General features: G+C 48.0%; 1 protein-coding gene and 1 pseudogene across 1 annotated transcript in view; one reads left to right on the forward strand and one right to left on the reverse strand.

The window, feature by feature from the left end:
* bace1 (beta-secretase 1) overlaps window positions 1-10966 on the forward strand; it is a 130745-nt gene extending 119779 nt beyond the window's left edge. Inside the window, exon 9 of the mRNA XM_070894484.1 lies at window positions 7460-10966. Coding sequence (XP_070750585.1) covers window positions 7460-7701 — 242 coding nt within the window. The 3' untranslated portion in view covers window positions 7702-10966. The remainder of the gene's footprint in view (window positions 1-7459) is intronic.
* Window positions 10967-17676: 6710 nt separating this feature from the next.
* Window positions 17677-17908, reverse strand: LOC139276584 (U2 spliceosomal RNA; annotated as a pseudogene).
* Between the last annotated feature and the right edge of the window lie 3194 nt (window positions 17909-21102).

Genomic DNA, 21102 nt, shown 5'->3' on the forward strand with positions numbered 1-21102 from the left:
TATTATCTGAATGGTGACAGATTAGGAAAAGGGGAGATGCAAAGAGACCTGGGTGTCATGGTACATCAGTCATTGAAGGTTGGCATGCAGGTGCAGCAGGCGGTTAAGAAAGCAAATAGCATGTTGGCCTTCATAGCAAGGGGATTTGAGTACAGGGGCAGGGAGGTGTTGCTACAGTTGTACAGGGCATTGGTGAGGCCACACCTGGAGTATTGAGTACAGTTTTGCTCTCCTAACCTGAGCAAGGACATTCTTGCTATTGAGGGAGTGCAGCGAAGGTTCACCAGACTGATTCCCGGGATGGCGGGACTGACCTATCAAGAAAGACTGGATCAACTGGGCTTGTATTCACTGGAGTTCAGAAGAATGAGAGGGGACCTCATAGAAACGTTTAAAATTCTGACGGGGTTAGACAGGTTAGATGCAGGAAGAATGTTCCCAATGTTGGGGAAGTCCAGAACCAGAGGCCACAGTCTAAGGATAAGGGGTAAGCCATTTAGGACCGAGATGCGGAGGAACTTCTTCACCCAGAGAGTGGTGAACCTGTGGAATTCTCTACCACAGAAAGTTGCTGAGGCCAATTCACTAAATATATTCAAAAAGAAGTTAGATGAGGTCCTTACTACTAGGGGGATCAAGGGGTATGGCGAGAAAGCAGGAATGGGGTACTGAAGTTGAATGTTCAGCCATGAACTCATTGAATGGCGGTGCAGGCTAGAAGGGCCGAATGGCCTACTCCTGCACCTATTTTCTATGTTTCTATAGTTACCTGCCTTTTGTCTGCCCCCTTTTTTAAACAGAGGCGTTACATTAGCTGCTTTCCAATCCGCTGGTACCTCCCCAGAGTCCAGAGAATTTTGGTAGATTATAACGAATGAATCTGCTATAACTTCTGCCATCTCTTTTAATACCCTGGGATGCATTTCATCAGGGTTGTCTTCATCTCAGGAATCAACCTAGTGAACCTTCTCTGAACTGACCCCAATGCAAGTATATCCCCCCTTAAATAAGGAGACCAAAACTGTATGCAGTACTTAAGGTGTGGTCTCACCAATGCCCTGTACAGTTGTAGCAAGACTTCCCTACTTTTATATTTGCTTTCCAAACTCATGGGAAGATGCCTGCCCCACCACCGGTTCAGAACCTCCCTCCCTCAGCGAGGCTGAGATCAGGCCGTGCCTGCCATGAATGAACCTGGACGTAGTACTCGTGTTCCAAAACATTACACCACTGCCTGGTCCCTTTTCCTTAAAATATAACACAATTAATTTAGATAATCTAGTAGGCATTGGGCGCAGGCAACAAAACTGCCCTAAATTTAGGGTGATCTTATTTTCAAAACCAAATCCGGGGATGTACAGACAATGTTCATCCACAATTTGTTTTTGGGAGCGTGGCTCATTCAAAAGTTTCGAATTTCTCATTGAAAAAGCCGTGGCAGACAGCTGCGCAGCAACAACAACCACTTGTATTTATAAGGGGAAAGGGAAAATGGGAAGGCTTCTCCTCCCACGAGCGGGCCCCCTGATATAGAAGGTCGACGCTCGCCCCAACCCTCGTAACAGCCCCCGGAGTTAGCAGACAGAGACGAATGGCAAGGTATAACGATCTTTTATTACGAATGTCCGGGAACACCTCTCATCACAGCTGCCTGTGAGTGGAAATGCTCCCCAAACAGCACAATCATACAACTTTTATACATTTCAAAAACTCCTCCTTTCCCTGGTAAGACCTCCCTAGATCTCTAATTGGACTACCTTATCAGTGCAACTTCTCTAATTGGACTACCTTATCAGTGCAACTTCTCTAATTGGACTACCTTATTAGTGCAACTTCTCTAATTGGACTACCTTATCAGTGCAACTTCTCTAATTGGACTACCTTATTAGTGCTACTTTGGATTGACAGGCCAAGACCCTCGTGACCACCTTAGGCCGTGACTAGAATGACTTCATTAGGTCAGAATTTGTTGATTCTCCTTGATGCCCGTGAGTCTGCCTCGAGCCTCTTCGCAAGGTCTTATCAATGACTGTTTAGGTTCTCACATCGTATCCTATCGGAATATTATTGAATTGATAACTTCTGGAGCCTTGGTACAAGGCCGAAGAGAGGCCTTTTACTTCCTTGTGGGTCGGTGCAGGAACCAGCACTTTAACCCTTGTCCCGTTGGTACCCCTAATGCCAAATTTTTCTCTTAAAGCACCTTTATAGTAGTAAAACATCCCAAGGCGCTTCACAGAAGTGTTACGAGACAAAAAAATAAATTTGACACCGAGCCAGATAAGTAGAAATTATAGCAGATGACCAAAAGAGATAGATTTTAAGGAGGAAAGAGGGTAGAGAGGCGGAGAGGTTTAGGGAGGGAGTTCCAGAGCTTGGGGCCCAGGCAACAAAAGGCACAGCCACCAATGGTTCAGTGATTATAATCAGGGATGCTCAAGAGGGCAGAATCTGAGGAGTGCAGACATCTCGGGGGGTTTGTAGGGTTGGAGATTACAGAGATAGAGAGGGGCGAGGCCACGGAGGGATTTGTAAACAAGGATGAGAATTTTGAAATCGACGTGTTGCTTAGCTGGGAGCCAATGTAGGTCAACGAGCACAGGGGTGATGGGTGAGCGGGACTTGGTGTGAGTTAGACACAAAGAATCACGAATCTTGCGTGTGTTCTGGCAATAGTGCTGCAGGATCTGCTCATCTCCCGAGTACCCTACATTTAAATTTCTCAATTTTGAAATCTGTTCCCAACAGACTTCGATTTTCCATAAAACACGCTTTGTCTCTGAAGGTTTCAGATTCACAAAACTTTTCCCAAGTATGAGAATTTAGAGCTTGCCTTTACTTATACAATTTTTAAAAAAAACCACGATCCACCATACAGATAAACTGGTAAATCAAATCCTCTCACCACTCCCTTGGCTTCTCCTGCACATTTGAAGGTCCCACCCTCAGGCCTAGTCATCATTGGATGAAACACTGATCAGGTGACTCAATCCCCCACAGTGCAGTGCAGCCAGAGCTATGGACTACAGATAGGGTCTTTTCTCTGCTGCACTGCATTGTGGGAAGGCAGGGCTGCCATTGACATCTCCATTCAACCTGTTTCAGGAATTTTTTCCTGATCTCGAACAGGCCTAGAATCTTCAAGAAGCGGGTTTCTGTGCATTAGCATTGAAAAAATATCAAAGACTCAGTATCGGGGATGAAATTTTTAAACTGGGGACTCTTACGGGGGAAATTCTTTGTCCAGCACACATTCCCAAATCCAGGTACTGTGCCTGGAAAATGGGGACGTCTGGTCATAAAAGTAGAAAATGCTGGAAATCTCAGCGGGTCAGGCAGCATCCGTGCAGCGAAAAACAGAATTAATGTTTCAGGTCGATGACCCTTTGTCAGCCTACAATAAATTTGGTGTCAGCCGTGACTCAGTGGGTAGTCCTCTCGCCTCTGAGTCAGAAGGTTGTGGGTTCAGGTCCCACTCCAGGGACTTGAGCACATAAATCTAGGTTGACGCTCCAGGGCAGTGCTGAGGGAGTGCTGCACTGTCAGAGGTGCCGTCTTTCAGATGAGATGTTAAACCGAGGCCCCATCTGCTCTATCAAGTGGACTTAAAAGATCCCATGGCCGCTATTTCGAAGAAGAGCAGGGGAGTTATCCCCGGTGGCCTGACCAATATTTATCCCTCAATCAGCATAACAAAAAACAGATTATCTGGTCATTATCACATTGCTGTTCGTGGGAGCTTGCTGTGCGCAGGTTGGCTGCCGTGTTTCCCAGATTGCAACAGTGACTACATTCCAAAAGTACTTCATTGGCTGTAAAGTGCTGTGAGACGTCCGGTGGTCATGATAGATGCTATATAAATCCAAGTCTTTCTTTCTTAACTTTTCATTAAGTAGCACAAAATTGCTCATCACACACAATAGGCTGATGTGTGAAATGGTAAATTGTCACACTGTTGCAGTGATCTTCTGAGTCTGGGACTGATGCACATTGTTAAGGCAGCAGGAGCTTAACTCTGCATTTGATCTGATCTGGAATTACATGAACCTGACCCTGGACACCATCCCTCAATGCTATCGTCCCTTATCTCGGTCAGCATAAAATATTCACGATAAATGTATGTTAAAAAACACATCTATCAAGCTTTCTAAATGCTACACAAAACCTTGCCAACTCAACAGAAACGCTACTGAAATATTCAGAATTATTTCACCTGATTTAGAGCATTGCATCAGAGCATCCAGATACAACTCAGAGCTCAAAACGTTGGAAGGCATCGCAGATACATTACGCAACGAGTGGCTAGGATTTGGAATGCACTGCCTGATAGGGTGGTGGAAACAGAATCAAAATCAGCATTCAAAAGTGAATTGAATAAATAGTTGAAGGAGAAAAAATTAGCAGGGATATGGGGAAAGAGCGGGGAAGTGGGACTGACTGGATTGCTCTTCGAAAGAGCCGACGCAGACTCGATGGGCCGAGTGGTCTCTTTCTGTGCTGTACTGCTCTATGATTCTACTGCTAACTCAGTTATTAACAACATTCTCTTTAAGCTGTGTGGCCGTACAGCGCTCCAGGGGGTCCCACCTAGCGCTCCAGGGGGTCCCGCACACCGCTCCAGGGTCCCACCCAGCGCTCCAGGGTCCCGCACACCACTCCAGGGGTCCCGCCCAGCGCTCCAGGGTCCCACCCAGTGCTCCAGGGGGTCCTGCACACCACTCCAGAGGTCCTGCACAACGCTCCAGGGGTCCCGCACACCGCTCCAGGGGTCCCGCACAACGCTCCAGGGGTCCCGCACACCGCTCCAGGGGTCCCGCACAACGCTCCAGGGGTCCCGCACACCACTCCAGGGGGTCCTGCACAACGCTCCAGGGGTCCCGCACACCGCTCCAGGGGTCCCGCACAACGCTCCAGGGGGTCCTGCACACCACTCCAGTGGTACCGCACAGCGCTCCAGGGGGTCCCGCACACCGCTCCAGGAGTCCCACCCAGTGCTCCAGGGTCCCACCCAGTGCTCCAGGGGGTCCCTCACACCACTCCAGGGGTCCTGCACAACGCTCCAGGGGTCCCGCACACCACTCCAGAGGTCCCGCACACCACTCCAGGGGGTCCCGCACACCACTCCAGGGGTCCCGCACAACGCTCCAGGGGTCCCGCACACCACTCCAGTGGAACCGCACAGCGCTCCAGGGGTCCCGCCCAGCGCTCCAGGGTCCCATCCAGTGCTCCAGGGGTCCCGCACACCACTCCAGGGGTCCTGCACAACGCTCCAGGGGTCCCGCACACCATTCCAGGGGTCCTGCACAACACTCCAGGGGTCCCGCACACCACTCCAGAGGTCCCGCACACCACTCCAGGGGGTCCCGCACACCACTCCAGGGGTCCTGCACAACGCTCCAGGGGTCCCGCACACCACTCCAGGGGTCCCGCACAACGCTCCAGGGGTCCCGCACACCACTCCAGTGGAAGCGCACAGCGCTCCAGGGGTCCCGCCCAGCGCTCCAGGATCCCACCCAGTGCTCCAGGGGTCCCGCACACCACTCCAGGGGTCCTGCACAACGCTCCAGGGGTCCCGCACACCACTCCAGTGGTACCGCACACCACTCCAGGGGTCCCGCCCAGCGCTCCAGGGTCCCACCCAGTGATCCAGGGGTCCTGCCCAGTCGGCTTGCCAGCTATTAAATATAAAAACTGCACATGCATATTAATTTGAATGGGCCACACGACCCGTGAAAGGGTCCATGCGGCCCCACAAAAAAATTACAGGGAACTTTGGTTACCAGTACTTGTCTCTTGCTTTACATTGCATTTTGTTTCAACCACTTGCTATTACAGTGCCTTATTGGGTGTTTCTGTAATAGTTTTGAAAATACATTTAATAATTGTATGTGCACAGGGCACGTTATTCCATGGAGTTGCAAAGTTTGCTGGTCTCTCACAGCACTATGTACACTGCGACTTGTTATACTGTCGTCGGCACTCTCGAGCTCCCACTTCAGTGCAGTGCAGGACCAAGGAATTACTGCAGTCACGTACTGTAGCTGACAGTAAAACACAGAAGTTAATTACAGCACCACTCAGGATTCAGGCATTACAGGAATTCCTGCTGGATTGAGGATTTATGTGGCAGATGGAGGAGAGAGAGAGGAAGTTTAAGACAGACTTGCAGGTTTATAGCGTGTCGCATCAAAACGTTTAACCTTGAAGGGCAGTGACTGCAAATGCGTGGGTCGCAGAAACAGCAATGAGGCGTTTTAAAAAAAAATTTATTCATTCACGGGATGTGGGCGTCACTGGCAAGACCGGCATTTATTGCCCGTCCCTAATTTCTCTTGAGAAGGTGGTGGTGAGCCACCGTCTCGAACCGCTGCAGTCCCGTGTGGTGAAGATGCCCTCACAGTGCTAACTTTGGCGTAGCGATTTACTACAACTGAGTGTCTCGCAGGGCCATTTCAGAGGGCAGTTAAGAGTCAACCACATCGCTGTGGGTCTGGAGTCACATGTAGGCCAGACCGGGTAAGGGCGGCAGATTTCCTTCCCCGAAGGACATTAGTGAACCAGATGGGTTTTTACGACAATCCAGTAGTTCCATGGTCACCATTACTGATACTAGCTTTTCATTCCAGATTTATTCAATGAACTGAATTTAAATTCCCCAGCTGCCGTGCTGGGATTCGAACTCAGGTCCAGATTATTAGTCCAGGCTTCTGGATTACTAGTCCAGTATCATAACCACTGTGCTACTGTACCTCTCCTTAACTGAGCAGTTAATCTGTTTTTGGTGGTATTGGTTGCGAGAGGAATGTTGGCCTGATATCAGGGGGAAATCTGAGGGCTTCTGAGATAGTGCCACAGGGTGCTTTACATCCACTTGAACAGGCAGAAGAGAAAGAATAACATGCATTTATATAGCGCCTGTCACACCCACCGGATGCCCCCAAAGCGAATTACAGCCAATGAGGTACTTTTTTTGGAGTGTAGTCACTGTTGTAATGTAGGAAACACGGCAGCCAATTCGCACACAGCAAGCTCCCACAAACAGCAATGTGATAATGACCAGATAATCTGTTTTTAGTGACGTTGATTAAGGGATAAATATTGGCCAGGACACCGGGGCTCTTTCTTCGAAATAGTGCCATGGGATCTTTTACGTCCACCTGAAAGAGCAGACGGGGCCCTCAGTTTAACGTCTCATCCATAAGACAGCACCTCCGACAGTGCAGTACTCCCTCAGCGCTGCACTGGAGTGTCACCCTCAATTTATGTGCTCAAGTCCTTGGAGTGGGACCTGAACCCACAACCTGCTGACTCAGAGCAACTGTGCTGCCCACTGAGACGCGGCTGACAAAGTAAAGGGATAAACAGTAGAACAACCAATGTGTGTTGTAAAGGATTTCACTGTGGCAATCCCCCCGCTCCAGCTACAGAGGACTAATGTTTTGCTCCCCTTTGTTTTTAGTGCACGATGAGTTCCGTTCAGCCACAGTGGAGGGCCCTTTCTTCAGCACAAACATGGAAGACTGCGGCTACAACATTCCCCAGACGGACGAGTCGACGCTGATGACAATCGCCTACGTGATGGCGGCCATCTGTGCGCTCTTCATGCTGCCCTTGTGCCTGATGATCTTTCAGTGGCGCTGTTTCCGTTGCCTTCGCCGCGAGCACGATGACTTTGCAGACGACATCTCGCTGCTGAAGTGAATGAGGAGGACCTATTCAAAATGGAAGAAAACTTTTTTTTTTCTCTCCTATTTAAACAAGAGGCGGTTCACAAGTGTCGGACAGAACGGGCAGGTGCTGCGCGTTTCGAAGTCAGGAGTTGTGGCTGATTTGAGACTCGCAACCATTGTAGTGTAGACAAGATAACTTCCCAGATGTACAGGCCCTTCCACATCACATGTTCGATAAGTCAGATCATTTTCTCAAGCCACGACTGCGCATCCACAGGGCTGGCCAGCAGCCTATTGACAGTGATGTTTCAGAGTCTAGTAACTCAACAAGTCCGCAACACCGCCGCCCCTCCCCCCCCCCCCCCCCCCCCCCGCCCGCAACACGAGATGTCAAATTTAACAGCAGAAGTCCACTTTAAGTGTCTCCAAACAAACAAACTGTAGATATAAAGCTGCAGAGAAATATTTTTTACTCGTCTAATCCCTTCATCTTGGGCCATAGCCAATTTAATTCCATCGTATGTTCCACTGGACTAATGGAAAATACATGAGCAATAGAAATGATTCTTTACTACAGCTCCGTGATTATCGCTGGCCTCTGCCCTGTGTAGCTCAATAATGGCCACTAACTCTGCATTTACAAATCCAGTGCAATACAGTTTTACACTACCAGCACATTTACATTACCTTCAGGTCATCATTTACATTCAAGCTGTGCAAATGTGTGGCGTATACATTTATATGTAAATATCTATAAATGTACATATTACAGCATTGTATATTTAATTAGCATTACATTTCGATTCCGCATTCACAGGGGCAGCATTGGACCATTATGCCTCTACGTTACAATGACCATACAATGGCTTTTTTCCCCCTCTCCTCCTGAAGACCATGACCCCCTTGCTCAAGTACCTTTTACTGGGTGCTGGGCACCCTCAGTACTTGGCCCAAGTGGTCATTTCTCAAACGCAAGCCCAAATAATAAATGTCAGCAGGCCATCCGATCATGGATTTCCTTCACAGCCCAGCCCGATGGTGCTGCCATCCAATATTTACACATGGGCACTTTTCCGCGGAGGTGATCAGTAGTGAGAACCGTAGTGGATTTTACCTACCCCAGCCCAGGGGGTGTTATGGCCAGTTGTATTACTTCCCACTGCTATTCCGTCTGAGATCAGGTAACTCGGCACAAACTGGAGATCGAACCTGAGGCTTCTTGGCTTGTATGGGTCAGGTACGCGGTACCTTCATCAGCTGAGCCATTGCGGGGGAACCCAGCACTGTACCTTTTAGATTTGGCTGATGTTACAGCACAACTGCGACCCAGCTCGCCTTACACAACTGATGAGAGGTCAACTGTTCCTGGGACTACCCTACTCTGGTCTCTCTAGTGATCTGACGGCATATTAAATAGCAGTGCTTCAATTCCGAATCAGCAAGCTAATGTTGAAGCATGAGATAATTATGCGAATCTTCCTCTGTACAAGCGATCTTTAAGACTAGTTATATTGGCCCTATTGCCATAGCCCGTGACCAATCTTTTGGCTGGTCTTTATTACATTAACATCTAACTGATTAGGCAACACTTGTTTGTTAACTTGCCAAAATTTTAATCATACATAACCTTACCAAACAGGTGGTAAGACTCGGTGGCAGAGTTAAAGTAGACAACATTGTCCTCTTCCCATGTTTCACATATTCATAAAAATGAGATGCAATTTGAGGATTCAAGCAGTGATAACGTCTTAACTTGTTTCCACAAAGTTACTCACCACTAACATGGACTTCACCCACATGTCCATTGTCTGGATATTTCAGCATTAATGTTGATGAAGATTACTTGCAATTGTTGGCCAAACTTATTCAATAGAAACAATTAAGATGAGTCTTGCATACTTGTCAAGGATGGTTGACAAAATGGATAACTTTTAACACTTTCAAGGATTGAGGCCCCATAATTGTAATTACAGAAGGTCTTCAATATGGTGATAGCAGTTCATTTGTGGATCATATTCTAAAGGGAGCAAGATAGCAGTCACTACCCTGGAATGTGCTCAAGGCAGCACTAATAAATGTAATGTGGCCCAGGACAGCTTAGAAGACTGGGCAGAATTGTGAAGGGGAGGGAAAGAGAGAAAGGAGACTGATCAAGGTTTGTGAGAAGAGGCTAGTTCAGGAAATGAGGAGTGAAGGGTAGGGCAATGATGGGGTTGGTAAAGGAGGAGATTGATTCAGGCTCCTGTGGGAAGCACAGAAGGCACAAGGGGCAGTCACGATAGCAGCAAAGGAGAAAGAGACCTGTCGAGGTCGTGTGGGAGAGAGGAAAGGAATTTGGTTGATGATAGGAGAGGGAAAGAGAAGGAGAGTAATTGAGTGGTGATAGAGTAGGGACAAGACTGGGGGCGGACAGAAAGGACAATAAACAGAATCACATGGGGAAGGAAAGGTGCTTGGCTCAGTAAGGGAGTTTTGGAAGTGTTCTTGCAAGAGATTTTGGAAAAGCAAATCAAAGTTTTTTAGGCACATGATATATATCGGAGGCACGAACAATAGTTTCCTGCAGTCAGCCAATAAAATGTTTTTTTAAATGACATGAGTGTAGGGCAAAAAGCTATAAATAGAAAATTCTTGCATCTAGTCTGCATCTGTCACGGTGCAGATGTCGCACTTCAATGTCTCAAAATCATTTCCAGCTGATTTTTCTGACTCTTATAACCTGGCCTCTCCCCAAAGGCAGAATCTGGCACATTTACAAGCAGCCGCCAATCTACAGAAGTTTCCCCAACAACGGGCCTCCAGTGGCCATCAGAATGTGCTTATTTACATCACTCCTCCACAGGCATTACCCGAGCAATTCACGGGACAGCCCAGGTTAAACACATTTTAGCAGCTAAACTACGTGATATGATCCAGAGCCCAGATGACCCATGAGCAATGCCGCAGGAGATCAGCTAACACTTTTAAAAAAACACAGCAGCATGGTTTCTCCAACTGCTAAATGTCCTGGGTAGATTTATAATTCTGTTTTATTGTGGACATTTATGTTTGTCAAGCTGTAAAGTCTCTCAGAAAGGTTATTTTTGACCTCAGAGGGCTTGTAAACTTCAGTCTAATTACTAAACTGGTTAATTAAGAAAGTGTAGTGCGCACTTAAAGAAAATTAAACCTGCAAATAGGCTCTGAACATGGATTTTTTTTTCAGTGGGAGTTTGCACTCTTCCCATCAGGCTTTTCCCTCTTGATTTGATCAGAATTTACAGGCAATCTATATTAAAAAGGAGCCCTAATTAAAACTGTGTGTCACAGCTTGACTTCAGCGCAAATGCAAAATGACACATCGCCAACCAAAGTGAATGTGATGTCGTCATCCAACCAGTTGTTCCAATTAGTGTGTAAGCAACACTATGCCAAATGGTTCTGGGAAAAAAATACTTGACTATTGTTGTTTTCCTTATGGTCTGTCCGTACTGTTACGGGTTCCTCATAATCCAGCATTGACTGATAACGTTGAACAACTTAGATGGTGAACAAACAGTTTACATTCTGCACTTCACTGCCGTCTGCATCTTGCAACATTCTTGACCTTCCAGACTGGATTAACAAAATTGCTTAATTGCAACTTTGATATTTAAGGGAGTGTCTCGAAATGCTCACGCAAACTAATCGTTCATTACAAGAATGGAAGAACATAAGAAATAGGAGCAGGAGTCGGCCATTTGGCCCCTCGAGCCCGCTCCGCCATTTAATAAGATCAAGGCTGATCTGATCTTGGGCTCAGCTCCACTTCCCTGCTCGCTCCCCGTAACCCTTCACTCCCTTATCGTTGGTAATATGTCATTCCAGGTCTTGCAAATGCATGAACTAATGGGATAAATGTCCCCACTCTGCTGAAATGAGCTGAGGATAGTCTGACTCCAGGTCTGAGGGGACACGGGGCACATCACAACATTTGCCAATCTTACTCAATTTCATTGCAAGGTTTATTGCTCTTTGAAGAAAAATTATCACACGGATACAGTGGTGGAAGGGATGCTTAGAAGCTTGAATTGAGGCACATTTCTTGGGCACAGTGCAGGGAGCTTAATCCTGCAACTGATCAATGCAAATACCATTCCTTGCAATGCCTAGACAGATTTGACAGGTCATCTAATTGTTGGGGCTTCTTAGCCATGTGTGATTGGCTTCTGGTTAAGCAGCGCCTCGATTTCAAAATTCTCATCCTTATTTTCAAATCCCTCCATGACCTTGCCCCTCCCTATCTCTGTAATCTCCTTCTGCCCCGCCACCCCCCGAGATGTCTGCAATCCTCTGATTCTGCCCTCTTGAGCATCACCGTTGATAATCGCTCAGCTATTAGTGGCCTTGTGTGCTGTTGCCTGGGCCCCAAGCTCTGGAACTCTCTGCCTAAACCTCTCCGCCTCTCTACCTCAGTCTCCTCCTTTAAGATGCTCATTAAAACATACCTCTTTGACCAAGCTTTTGGTCACCTGCGCTAATTTCTAATTAACTATTCTATCTCATTATACTCCTGAGAAGCACCCTGGGACGTTTCACTATGTTAAAAGCGCTATATAAATACGATTTGTTGTTGTCCTCACCCGCTGTCCATTTTGTAGCAAAAGCCACTTGATGTAGTCAGGACTGAGGAAACCAGGACATGTTGTAGCGATCCTACAGCTGCACGGGCTGAAATTAACAGGCCCTGAACAGACCGAGGATTGAGCGGGGTGCCAGCCTGCTTCCTGTGGGCTCAAGACCACCTCGCTCAGGACCAAGCGCATCCACCCACTGAACCACCACAGGAACTCCTCGGAGGAAATATTGTTAACTGCGATTCAATTTCCAAGGCTTTAAACTTTTATAAAACTAGCTCTGTGAGAAGCCATGCCCCTGTGATGCCAGCTTCGGTGAGCAGCTGTGGAGAGTATATTTCAATCCGACTGAACAGCCGGGGTCCCACAGCACAGTGAAGCAACGCAATGACAGCAGGTTAATCAGGAAAAGAAATGCTCCATCTAATCTGCCAAACTGCTGCAACACCCAGTTGGTGGTCTGGTTTTTTGGGTAATAAACATTCCCATCCTCCCTATGTTTTGAAAGAGTTACTCATCTGAAAAGAAAACTTCCTCTTCAATTTTCAGGCTCTGAAAAGTGATTTGAGTATAGTGGGCCACAAGCAGTATGTAGTGGAGACACGGGCCGTTTACATAGCTTCTATACCTGCAGCGCGAGCTGCTGCAGGGGGGGCGACGGCTGCGAAGCCAGGTCGCTGACTGCAGTGCGGGCAGGCACAGCAGGAGGGGCGAAGGAGCGGCAAGAGTTTGTAGATGGAAGTGACCGGGGCCCAAGAGAGGTGTGAATTTGGCGCTTGGAAGAGGCGAGGGCCCAGGGGCAGCACGGGCCAGCCCACACTGCGATGTGTGTGCGCACTAGGTCCATGCAGCAGAGCTTGGTCTCCAGTCATCTTGGGTAATCCTTGCCACTGGACCAAGACCTAGCTCTGTCAAGCCCGTGTGGTGGCTGGTGTGCAACGGCCACCCCATGTTAAAAACATCAACGCACAGGCATCTTCCACCCTTCAATATGTAGTTCAGGATCTGGAATATTAGGTCCTTCATTGAAACACCTGTGAACTCATCCCTTTTTGGCATGGAAGCAAGTCATCCTCGCTTCGAGGGACTGCCGATGATGACCTTCCAGAGGAGCTCCTGTATGGCAACAAGCATACAACACACAAGTTAGTTGCTCCCGAGGTGTACCATAGCCATTGGTACCAGGTTCTGTGCTTGTGAGTTGTGAGGAGGATGCAAAGACGCTGCAAGGCGATTTCGATAGGTTGAGTGAGTGGGCAAACACATGGCAGATGCAGTATAACATGGATAAATGTGAAGTTGTCCACTTTGGTAGGAAAAACATAAACACAAAGTATTATTTATAAGGTGATAGCTTGGGAAATGTCGATGTACAGAGGGACCTGGGTGTCCTTGTACACCAGTCATTGAAAGCAAACGTGCAGGTGCAGCTAGCAGTCAGGAATGCAAATGGTATGTTGGCCTTCATTGCAAGAGGATTTGAGTACAGGAGCAAGGATGTTATACAGGGCCTTGGCGAGACCGCACCTGGAGTATTGTGTGCAGTTTTGGTCTCCTTACCCAAGAAAGGATATACTTGCCACAGAGGGAGCGCAACAAAGGTTCACCAGACTGATTCCTCGAATGGCAGGACTGTCGTATGAGGAGAGATTGGGTTGACTAGGATTGTATTCACTCGAGTTTAGAAGAATGAGAGGGGATCTCATTGAAAAATTCTGACGGGGCTGGACAGACTGGATGCGGGGAGGATGTTTCCCCGGGGCTGGGAAGTCTAGAACAAGGGGTCACAGTCTCAGGATACGGGGTAGGAAATTTAGGACTGAGATGAGGAGAACATTTTTCACTCAGAGGGTGGTGAACCTGTGGAATTCTCTACCACAGAAGGCTCTGAATATATTTAAGAAGGAGATAGATGGATTTCTGGACTCAAAAGGCATCAAGGGGTATGGGGAGAAAGTGGGAATATGGTCTTGAGATAGAGGATCAGCCATGATAATATTGAATGGCGGTGCAGGCTCGAAGGGCCGAATAGCCTACTACTGCTCCTATTATCTATGTTTCTATGTGCTAGATATCGATCTTTCTTTCAGCTAGTCGTTATTTCCACTTCTGGAAGATAACCTTTTACAAGATTTTGAGATTCCTGATATATTGGTCAACAAAATGAAGAGGTCAGGGGGCGAAACTGCCGCTTTTTGAGAGGCTCGTTAGCGACCACGGAGGCGCAAGACACTTTTTGCCTGGGGTGGGCGGTACCGGCTCCTGGGAAATTGGCTGGGAGTTTGCGGTGGGGCCGGCATAGCGGGTAACATCCCGGGCACCACGCGCCGGCCCCTTACCGCCCCGCGGGGTAAACTGCCCCACAGGTCGCGAAGCTGGCTCAGGCCACCTTACATTTTTTGCCCACTGTCGGGTAGGCTCATACTTTTCTCGCGCAGTCCGGGCCGCCATCGTGCAGCTGGTGGGTCAGCGGAGGCCATCAGAGGGTTTGCAGATTGCGTAGTGGCCCCCCCCCTCGCTTTAAGCGAAGGGGAGGGGTTTTAAAGCGTATTTGGGTGGGGTGGCTTGACCCATCCACCTCCACGGAGGTGTGTGGGGGACCTGACCCATCCACCTCCATGGCACGAACCTGGTATTGCAGTACTTCCAGGAACGGTGCAGTGGCTCTAGGCCTTTTGGCTAAGAGCATTGGCGCAGAGTGATCCTTGGCGTGTGCAAGTGACCTCTGGCGTTTGTGATTTGACAAAGAATTGGAACGATTGGCTACGAATTTCAAAAATAAAAAGTATTAGCGGATAGCGTTCCAATCGTGCGCCGTTAGGGCCGTTGGTCCCACCCCACTCCACTTCCTTCGAGGGGCGGTAAGCCCAGTTCCTCAGCCAGGGCGATCTTCTGCGCCGCGCACAGGAAGTCCCACCCCTGGCACAGGAAGTCCCGCCCCGGGCACAGGAAGTCCCGCCCCGAGCACAGGAAATCCCACCCCTGGCACAGGAAGTCCTGCCCCGAGCACAGGAAGTCCCACCCCAAGCACAGGAAGTCCCACCCCAAGCACAGGAAGTCCTGCTCTGGACACAGGAAGTTCCGCCCCGAGCGCAGAAAGTCCGACCCCGAGCAGGTTAATTTTGCCCACTAGATTTTTTAAAGCAGAGGATTATTCAGGTACGGAACGCTCTGCTGGAAGACACTGGTGGGAGCAAGATCCATAATAGCGTTTAAAAGAAAAGTGGAAAAATATTTGAAAATGTAAAATTAAAAAGAGTATTGAGAAAAGGACATTCAGCGAGGTTTAATGAGCCAAATCACTCTCTCTTAGGCAGTCCCTCGAATCGAGGATGACTTGCTTCCACGCCAAAAAGGGATGAGTTCACATGTGTTTCAATGAAGATCCTAATATTCCAAGTCCCGAACTGCATCCTGAAGGGTGGAAGATGCCTGTGCGTGGATTTTTTTAACGTGTGGTGGCTGTTACACAGCAGCCACCACACGGGCTCGACAGAGCTAGGTCTTGGTCCAGTGGCAAGGATTACCCAAGACGACTGGAGACCAGCTCTGCTGCACGGACCGAGTGCACACACATAACACAGTGTGGGCTGGGCCCGTGCTGCCCCTGGGCCCTAGTCTCTGCTGGGCCCCGAACTCACGCCTCTCCCGGGCTCTGATCACGTCGCTCTACAATCTCTCGCCGCTCCTTCGCCCCGACCTCGCCGCTCCTGCTGTACCTGCCCACGCTCCAATCACCGACCTGGCCCTTGGTGATGTCCAATCCAGTCGCCCTCTTCACCGCTGTCGCTCTCCTGCACCAGCTCGCACTGCTCCCTGGAGCGGTACGCCACCACGCTGTCCAGGGGCCGCTCGCCATTTATGACCCCAACCTGCAACTGGTCGAAAAATGAGCCGAATAGCTTCCTGCTGTAAGATTCTGATTCTATCGCATGTTCTAAAACTCATTTTACAAAGTATTTACAGCACAAAAACAGGCCATTCTGCCCAACAGTACCGTGCTGTGTTAATGCTTCACACAAGCCTCCTCCTACCCCTCTTCATCTAACCCCATCAACATATTTTCTATTCCTTTCTCCCTCTTGTGCTTATCTAGTGTTCCCTTAAATACATTTATACTATTCACCTCAACCACTCCCTGTGGTAGCGAGTTCCACATTCTCACCACTCTCTGGCTGAAGAAGTTTCTCCTAAATTCCCTATTGGATTTATTAGTGACTATCGTATATTTATGACCCTTGTTCTGGTCTCCCCAGCAAGTGGAAACATCTTATCTACATCTACCCTATCAAACCCATTTATAATCTTAAAGACCTCTATCAGGTCACCCTTTCATCTTCTCGTTTCCAGATAAAATCTTTCCTGACAGGTGTAACCTCTCAGTCCTGCTATCATCCTAGTAAATCTTCTTTGCACCTTCTCCTGTGTCTCTGTGTCCTTTTCATAATATGGGAACTACAATTGTGCACAGTACTCAAAAGTGTGCTCTAACCAAGGGTCGATACGAGTTTAACATAACTGCTTTGCTTTTCAATTCTATCCCTCTGGAAATGAACCCCAGCGCTTGCTTTGCTTTTTTAATGGCCTTATTAACCTATGTCACTACTTTTAGTGATTTCTGTATCTGTACGTGCTTTTTTTTTTGAACATCCAAGCCTTGGTTAGACTTCCCCGAGTGACTCGTGATTAACCCACGAGTAGCTGTGCTATACAGCAGCGGCAGATTCCAAGTTCCATAGCCAGCCTATTGCCGGGTTAATGGTCTGCAACTAGGGTAAAGGGAGGGCTGCTACAATTGGCTCCTGCACACCTACATTGCAGGGGTGAATTTTAGAAAGAAAGACTTGCATTTAAATAGCACCTTGAGGACCACCGGATGTCTCAAAGCTAATGAAGTACTTTTGGAGTGTATTCACTGTTGTAATGTAAGAAACGTGGTAACCAGTTTGCGCACAGCAAGCTCCCAAAAAACAGCAATGTGATAATGACCAGTTAATCTGTTTTTTCGTTACGTTGATTGAAGGATGAATATTGGCCAGGACACCGGGGATAACTTCCCTGCTCTTCTTCGAAAGAGTGCCGTGGGATCTTTTATGTCCACTTGAGAGAGAGAGACGGGGCCTCGGTTTAACGTCTCAACCGAAAGACGGTACCTCAGACAGTGCAGCACTCCCTCAGCACTGCACTGGAGTGACCTAGATTTTTTTGTGCTCAAGTCCCTGGAGTGGCACTTGAGCCCATGACCTTCCGACTCAGAGGCGAGTGTACAGCCCACTGAACCACAGTCGACACTGGGTTTTTTTTAATTCGTAGCCAATCGTTCCAATTCTTTGTCAAATCACAAACGCCAGAGGTCACCTTGCATATGCCAAGGATCACTCTGCGCCAATGCTCTTAGCCAAAAGGCCTAGAGCCACTGCACCGTTCCTGGAAGTACTGCAATACCAGGTTCGTGCCATGGAGGTGGATGGGTCAGGTCCCCCACACACCTCCGTGGAGGTGGATGGGTCAACCCACACCACCCACCTCCTGTTTCCAAAAATGCAAGCATATACCTTCCTGACCAGGGAGAAACCACCCGGAGGTCATGGTGGCTGGTCAGGTTAGTTATGCATGATCTTAGCCAAAAGGCGGAGAAGCTGGGTTGAGTCGACACTGGGTTGCTCTCCAGCAACGTCTGCTGCAACCACCAGTGTGCGGACAGGAGTGAGCCTGGCTGTGACTCCACTTCGATCCACCTCCTTGTTTAGTAGCCTGTCCATAATCGTCACACATTTTTTTTTCAAAAATATACTTTATTCATATAAAAATTTGTACAGTACATTCAAAAGCAGTTCAGTACATTTATCTGCGGTCAGCAATCCCACACACTACATTTGGGTGCTGACGGCAGTTCCGTTTGATACATTTCCTTGCTTTTTAGTTCAAGTACAATTCGGTCCAATACGGGATACATTGTCGTACATTCGACAAATTACATTTCATGTGTCACTATACAGTACACGGAATGGGTGACGGTACATTTACATTTTTCTTTTCAACGTGCATTACGAAACAGATCTCGCATTGTACATGGCACTACATAGGTGTTTACAGATCATGGTGCTCCATGTACACAAAAAAAGAAGTTACAAGTACGGCCCGAGGGGAGTTTTGTACTGATTCCTGCCCCTGGGTTTACCGTGGCGGAAGGGCTTTAAACAGTGGCCCTTCCCCACCGTGCCTTTGCGGCGGCTGCACCAATTCTAAGTGCGTCCCTCAGCACGTAATCCTGGATCTTGGATTGCGCCAGTCTGCAACACGCAGACGTGGACATCTCCTTGCTCTGGAAGACCAGCAAGTTTCGGCAAGACCAAAGAGCGTCTTTGACCGAGTTGATGGCCCTCCAGCAGCAGGTGATGTCTGTCTCGGTGTGTGTCCCTGGGAACAGCCCGTAGAGCACAGGGTCCTGTGTTATGGAGCTGCTCGGGATGAACCTCGACAGCAACCACTGCATCTCTTTCCAAACCTGCCTTGCAAAGGGGCAATCCTGAAGGAGATGGGTGACAGTCTCGTCCGCCCCGCAGCCGACTCGGGGGCACCGTGCCGTGTTGCTGAGATGTCGGCTGTGCATGAACGCTCTGACGGGTAAGGCCCTCCTCACCGCCAACCAAGCTACGTCTTGGTGCTAGTGTGAAAGCTCTGGCGATGAGATGTTCTGCCAAACGAGTTCGACAGTCCGCTCAGGGAACCATAATTGTCACACATGAAAAATGCCCATTTGGGCGAAGGAGGGGGGGGGGGCTCTAAGTCTGGTACCCGTGGAGCCTTGTCCCAACAAGGAGTAAACGCCAACAGGCGAGGAGGGCAGGGGAGAAAATTGGCAAAGAGAAGCAAAAGGCTACTTACTAAAGTGATGTTGCTTTTTGTGGGGAAACATGTATGTAATTGCAGAGTGCGATCCCAACACACAAAATCCCATGTGTAAAAAAAGATTACGAATTACTCGATCACCATAACCAATCAGCCGAATTACAAATGGAAAGGTGCAGGGGCGTGTTCCCCAAAACACTGACCAGAAACGCTGGAAAATTCTGAAATGTCACGTAAATCGAAGTAGCATTTTGACTTGTGCAGTCGTAGTAAAATAGTGGCCAGGCATTTTCAAATAGTCGATACAAATTATTTATGATTTCGGATAACAACCCTAATTGGCTCAACTGCTTTATTTGGAATGAATGGACTTCGATCACGTTGTGTGGCATTGGTAACAAGCGCATTCATATGAAACTCTTCGGTATTAACAAAGTCGTAAACCTGCTCAAAATAAATGGATTAATGCCTTGGATAAACTAACAGACAGAGGAATTTCATACGGTAGTTGCTAATATCACTCAGCTTGACTTCAACCCCATAGATAATAATTGCAGCTGCTGTTATGAACGCATCATATCATTTTGCACTTAATGTCGTTGTGACCAAGGCTGATGGAGTGTGTGAGCAAGAGCTAATTGAATCACAACATGCCTCACTCTTCCCAACATTGTGCTTGAGCCAAGCATTGAACTGGAAAGCTGTTACAACAATAGTTGCAATGTTTATTTCGCAGCTAGGTCCCGTGCCTATTCAGCTGGCCCCCTGCCTTATGTCAAAGCACAGCATTCTCCTTTTGGAAACATTTGGTTGCCTCCCTCCACGATGTGGCTTGTCGCCCAGTCTTACAGTGGCAGAAATTTACAGTACACAGAAGGAGGCCATTTTGGCCCATCGTGTCCGCGCCGGCCGACAAAGAGCTACCCAGCCTAATCCCACTTTCCAGCTCTTGGCCCGTAGCCCTGTAAGTTACGGCACTTCACGTGCACATCCAAGTACTTTTTAAATGTGGTGAGGGTTTCTGCCTCTACCACCCTTTCAGACAGTGAGTTCCAGACTCCCAGCACCCTCTGGGTGATGAAATTTCCTCTCAATCCCCTCTAAACCTCCTATCAGTTACTTTAAATCTGTGCCCCCTGGTTATTGACCCCTCTGCTAAGGGAAATAGGTCCTTCCTATACACTCTATCTCGGCTTCTAATAGTTTTATACACCTCAATAAGGTCTTCCCTCAGCCTCCTCTGTTCCAAAGTCTTGCTGGCAATGGAGTACCTTGGGGTCGGGGTTGGGGGGAAGAAGCAAATGTGGAGGCAACGGGGAAGGCAGATATTTAAGAGAAAAAGTGAAAACAACATTATTATAAATTGTGACATAATATCGCTTCCACTAAGTTGCAGCTTTACTCCTGTGGAAAACCATCGATTAATGCAGTATCATCGAGCCGATACTCTGAAAGGAATATACCGCATTCGAAATGGACACAAATCACAGGAGTAATCACTCACTTGAAAATGGGGGGTGGCGACATTATTTTGCAATACTAATTTAATGTTATTTTAAAGTATCTTGCCATTGAGGGAGTGCAACAAAGGTTCACCAGACTGATTCCTGGGATGGTGGGGATTGTCCTATGAGGAGAGATTGAGTAGACTAGGCCTATATTCTCTAGAGTTTAGAAGAATGGGAGATGATCTCATTGAAACATACAAAATTCTAACAGGGCTTGACAGGGTAGATGCAGGGAGGATGTTTCCTCTGGCTGGGGAATCTAGAACCAGGGGTCACAGCCTCAGAATAAGGGGTCGGCCATTTAGGACTGAAGAGAAATTTCTTCACTCAGAGGGTGGTGAATCACTGTAATTCTCTACCCCAGAGGACTGTGGAGGCTCAGTCTTTGAGTATATTCAAGATGGAGATCGATAGATTTGTGGATATTAAGGGTATCAAGGGATGTGGGGATAGTGCAGGAAAGTGGAGTTGAGGTAG

The sequence above is a fragment of the Pristiophorus japonicus genome, chromosome 11 (genome assembly GCF_044704955.1).
Source record: "Pristiophorus japonicus isolate sPriJap1 chromosome 11, sPriJap1.hap1, whole genome shotgun sequence".
Lineage (NCBI taxonomy): Eukaryota > Metazoa > Chordata > Chondrichthyes > Pristiophoridae > Pristiophorus > Pristiophorus japonicus.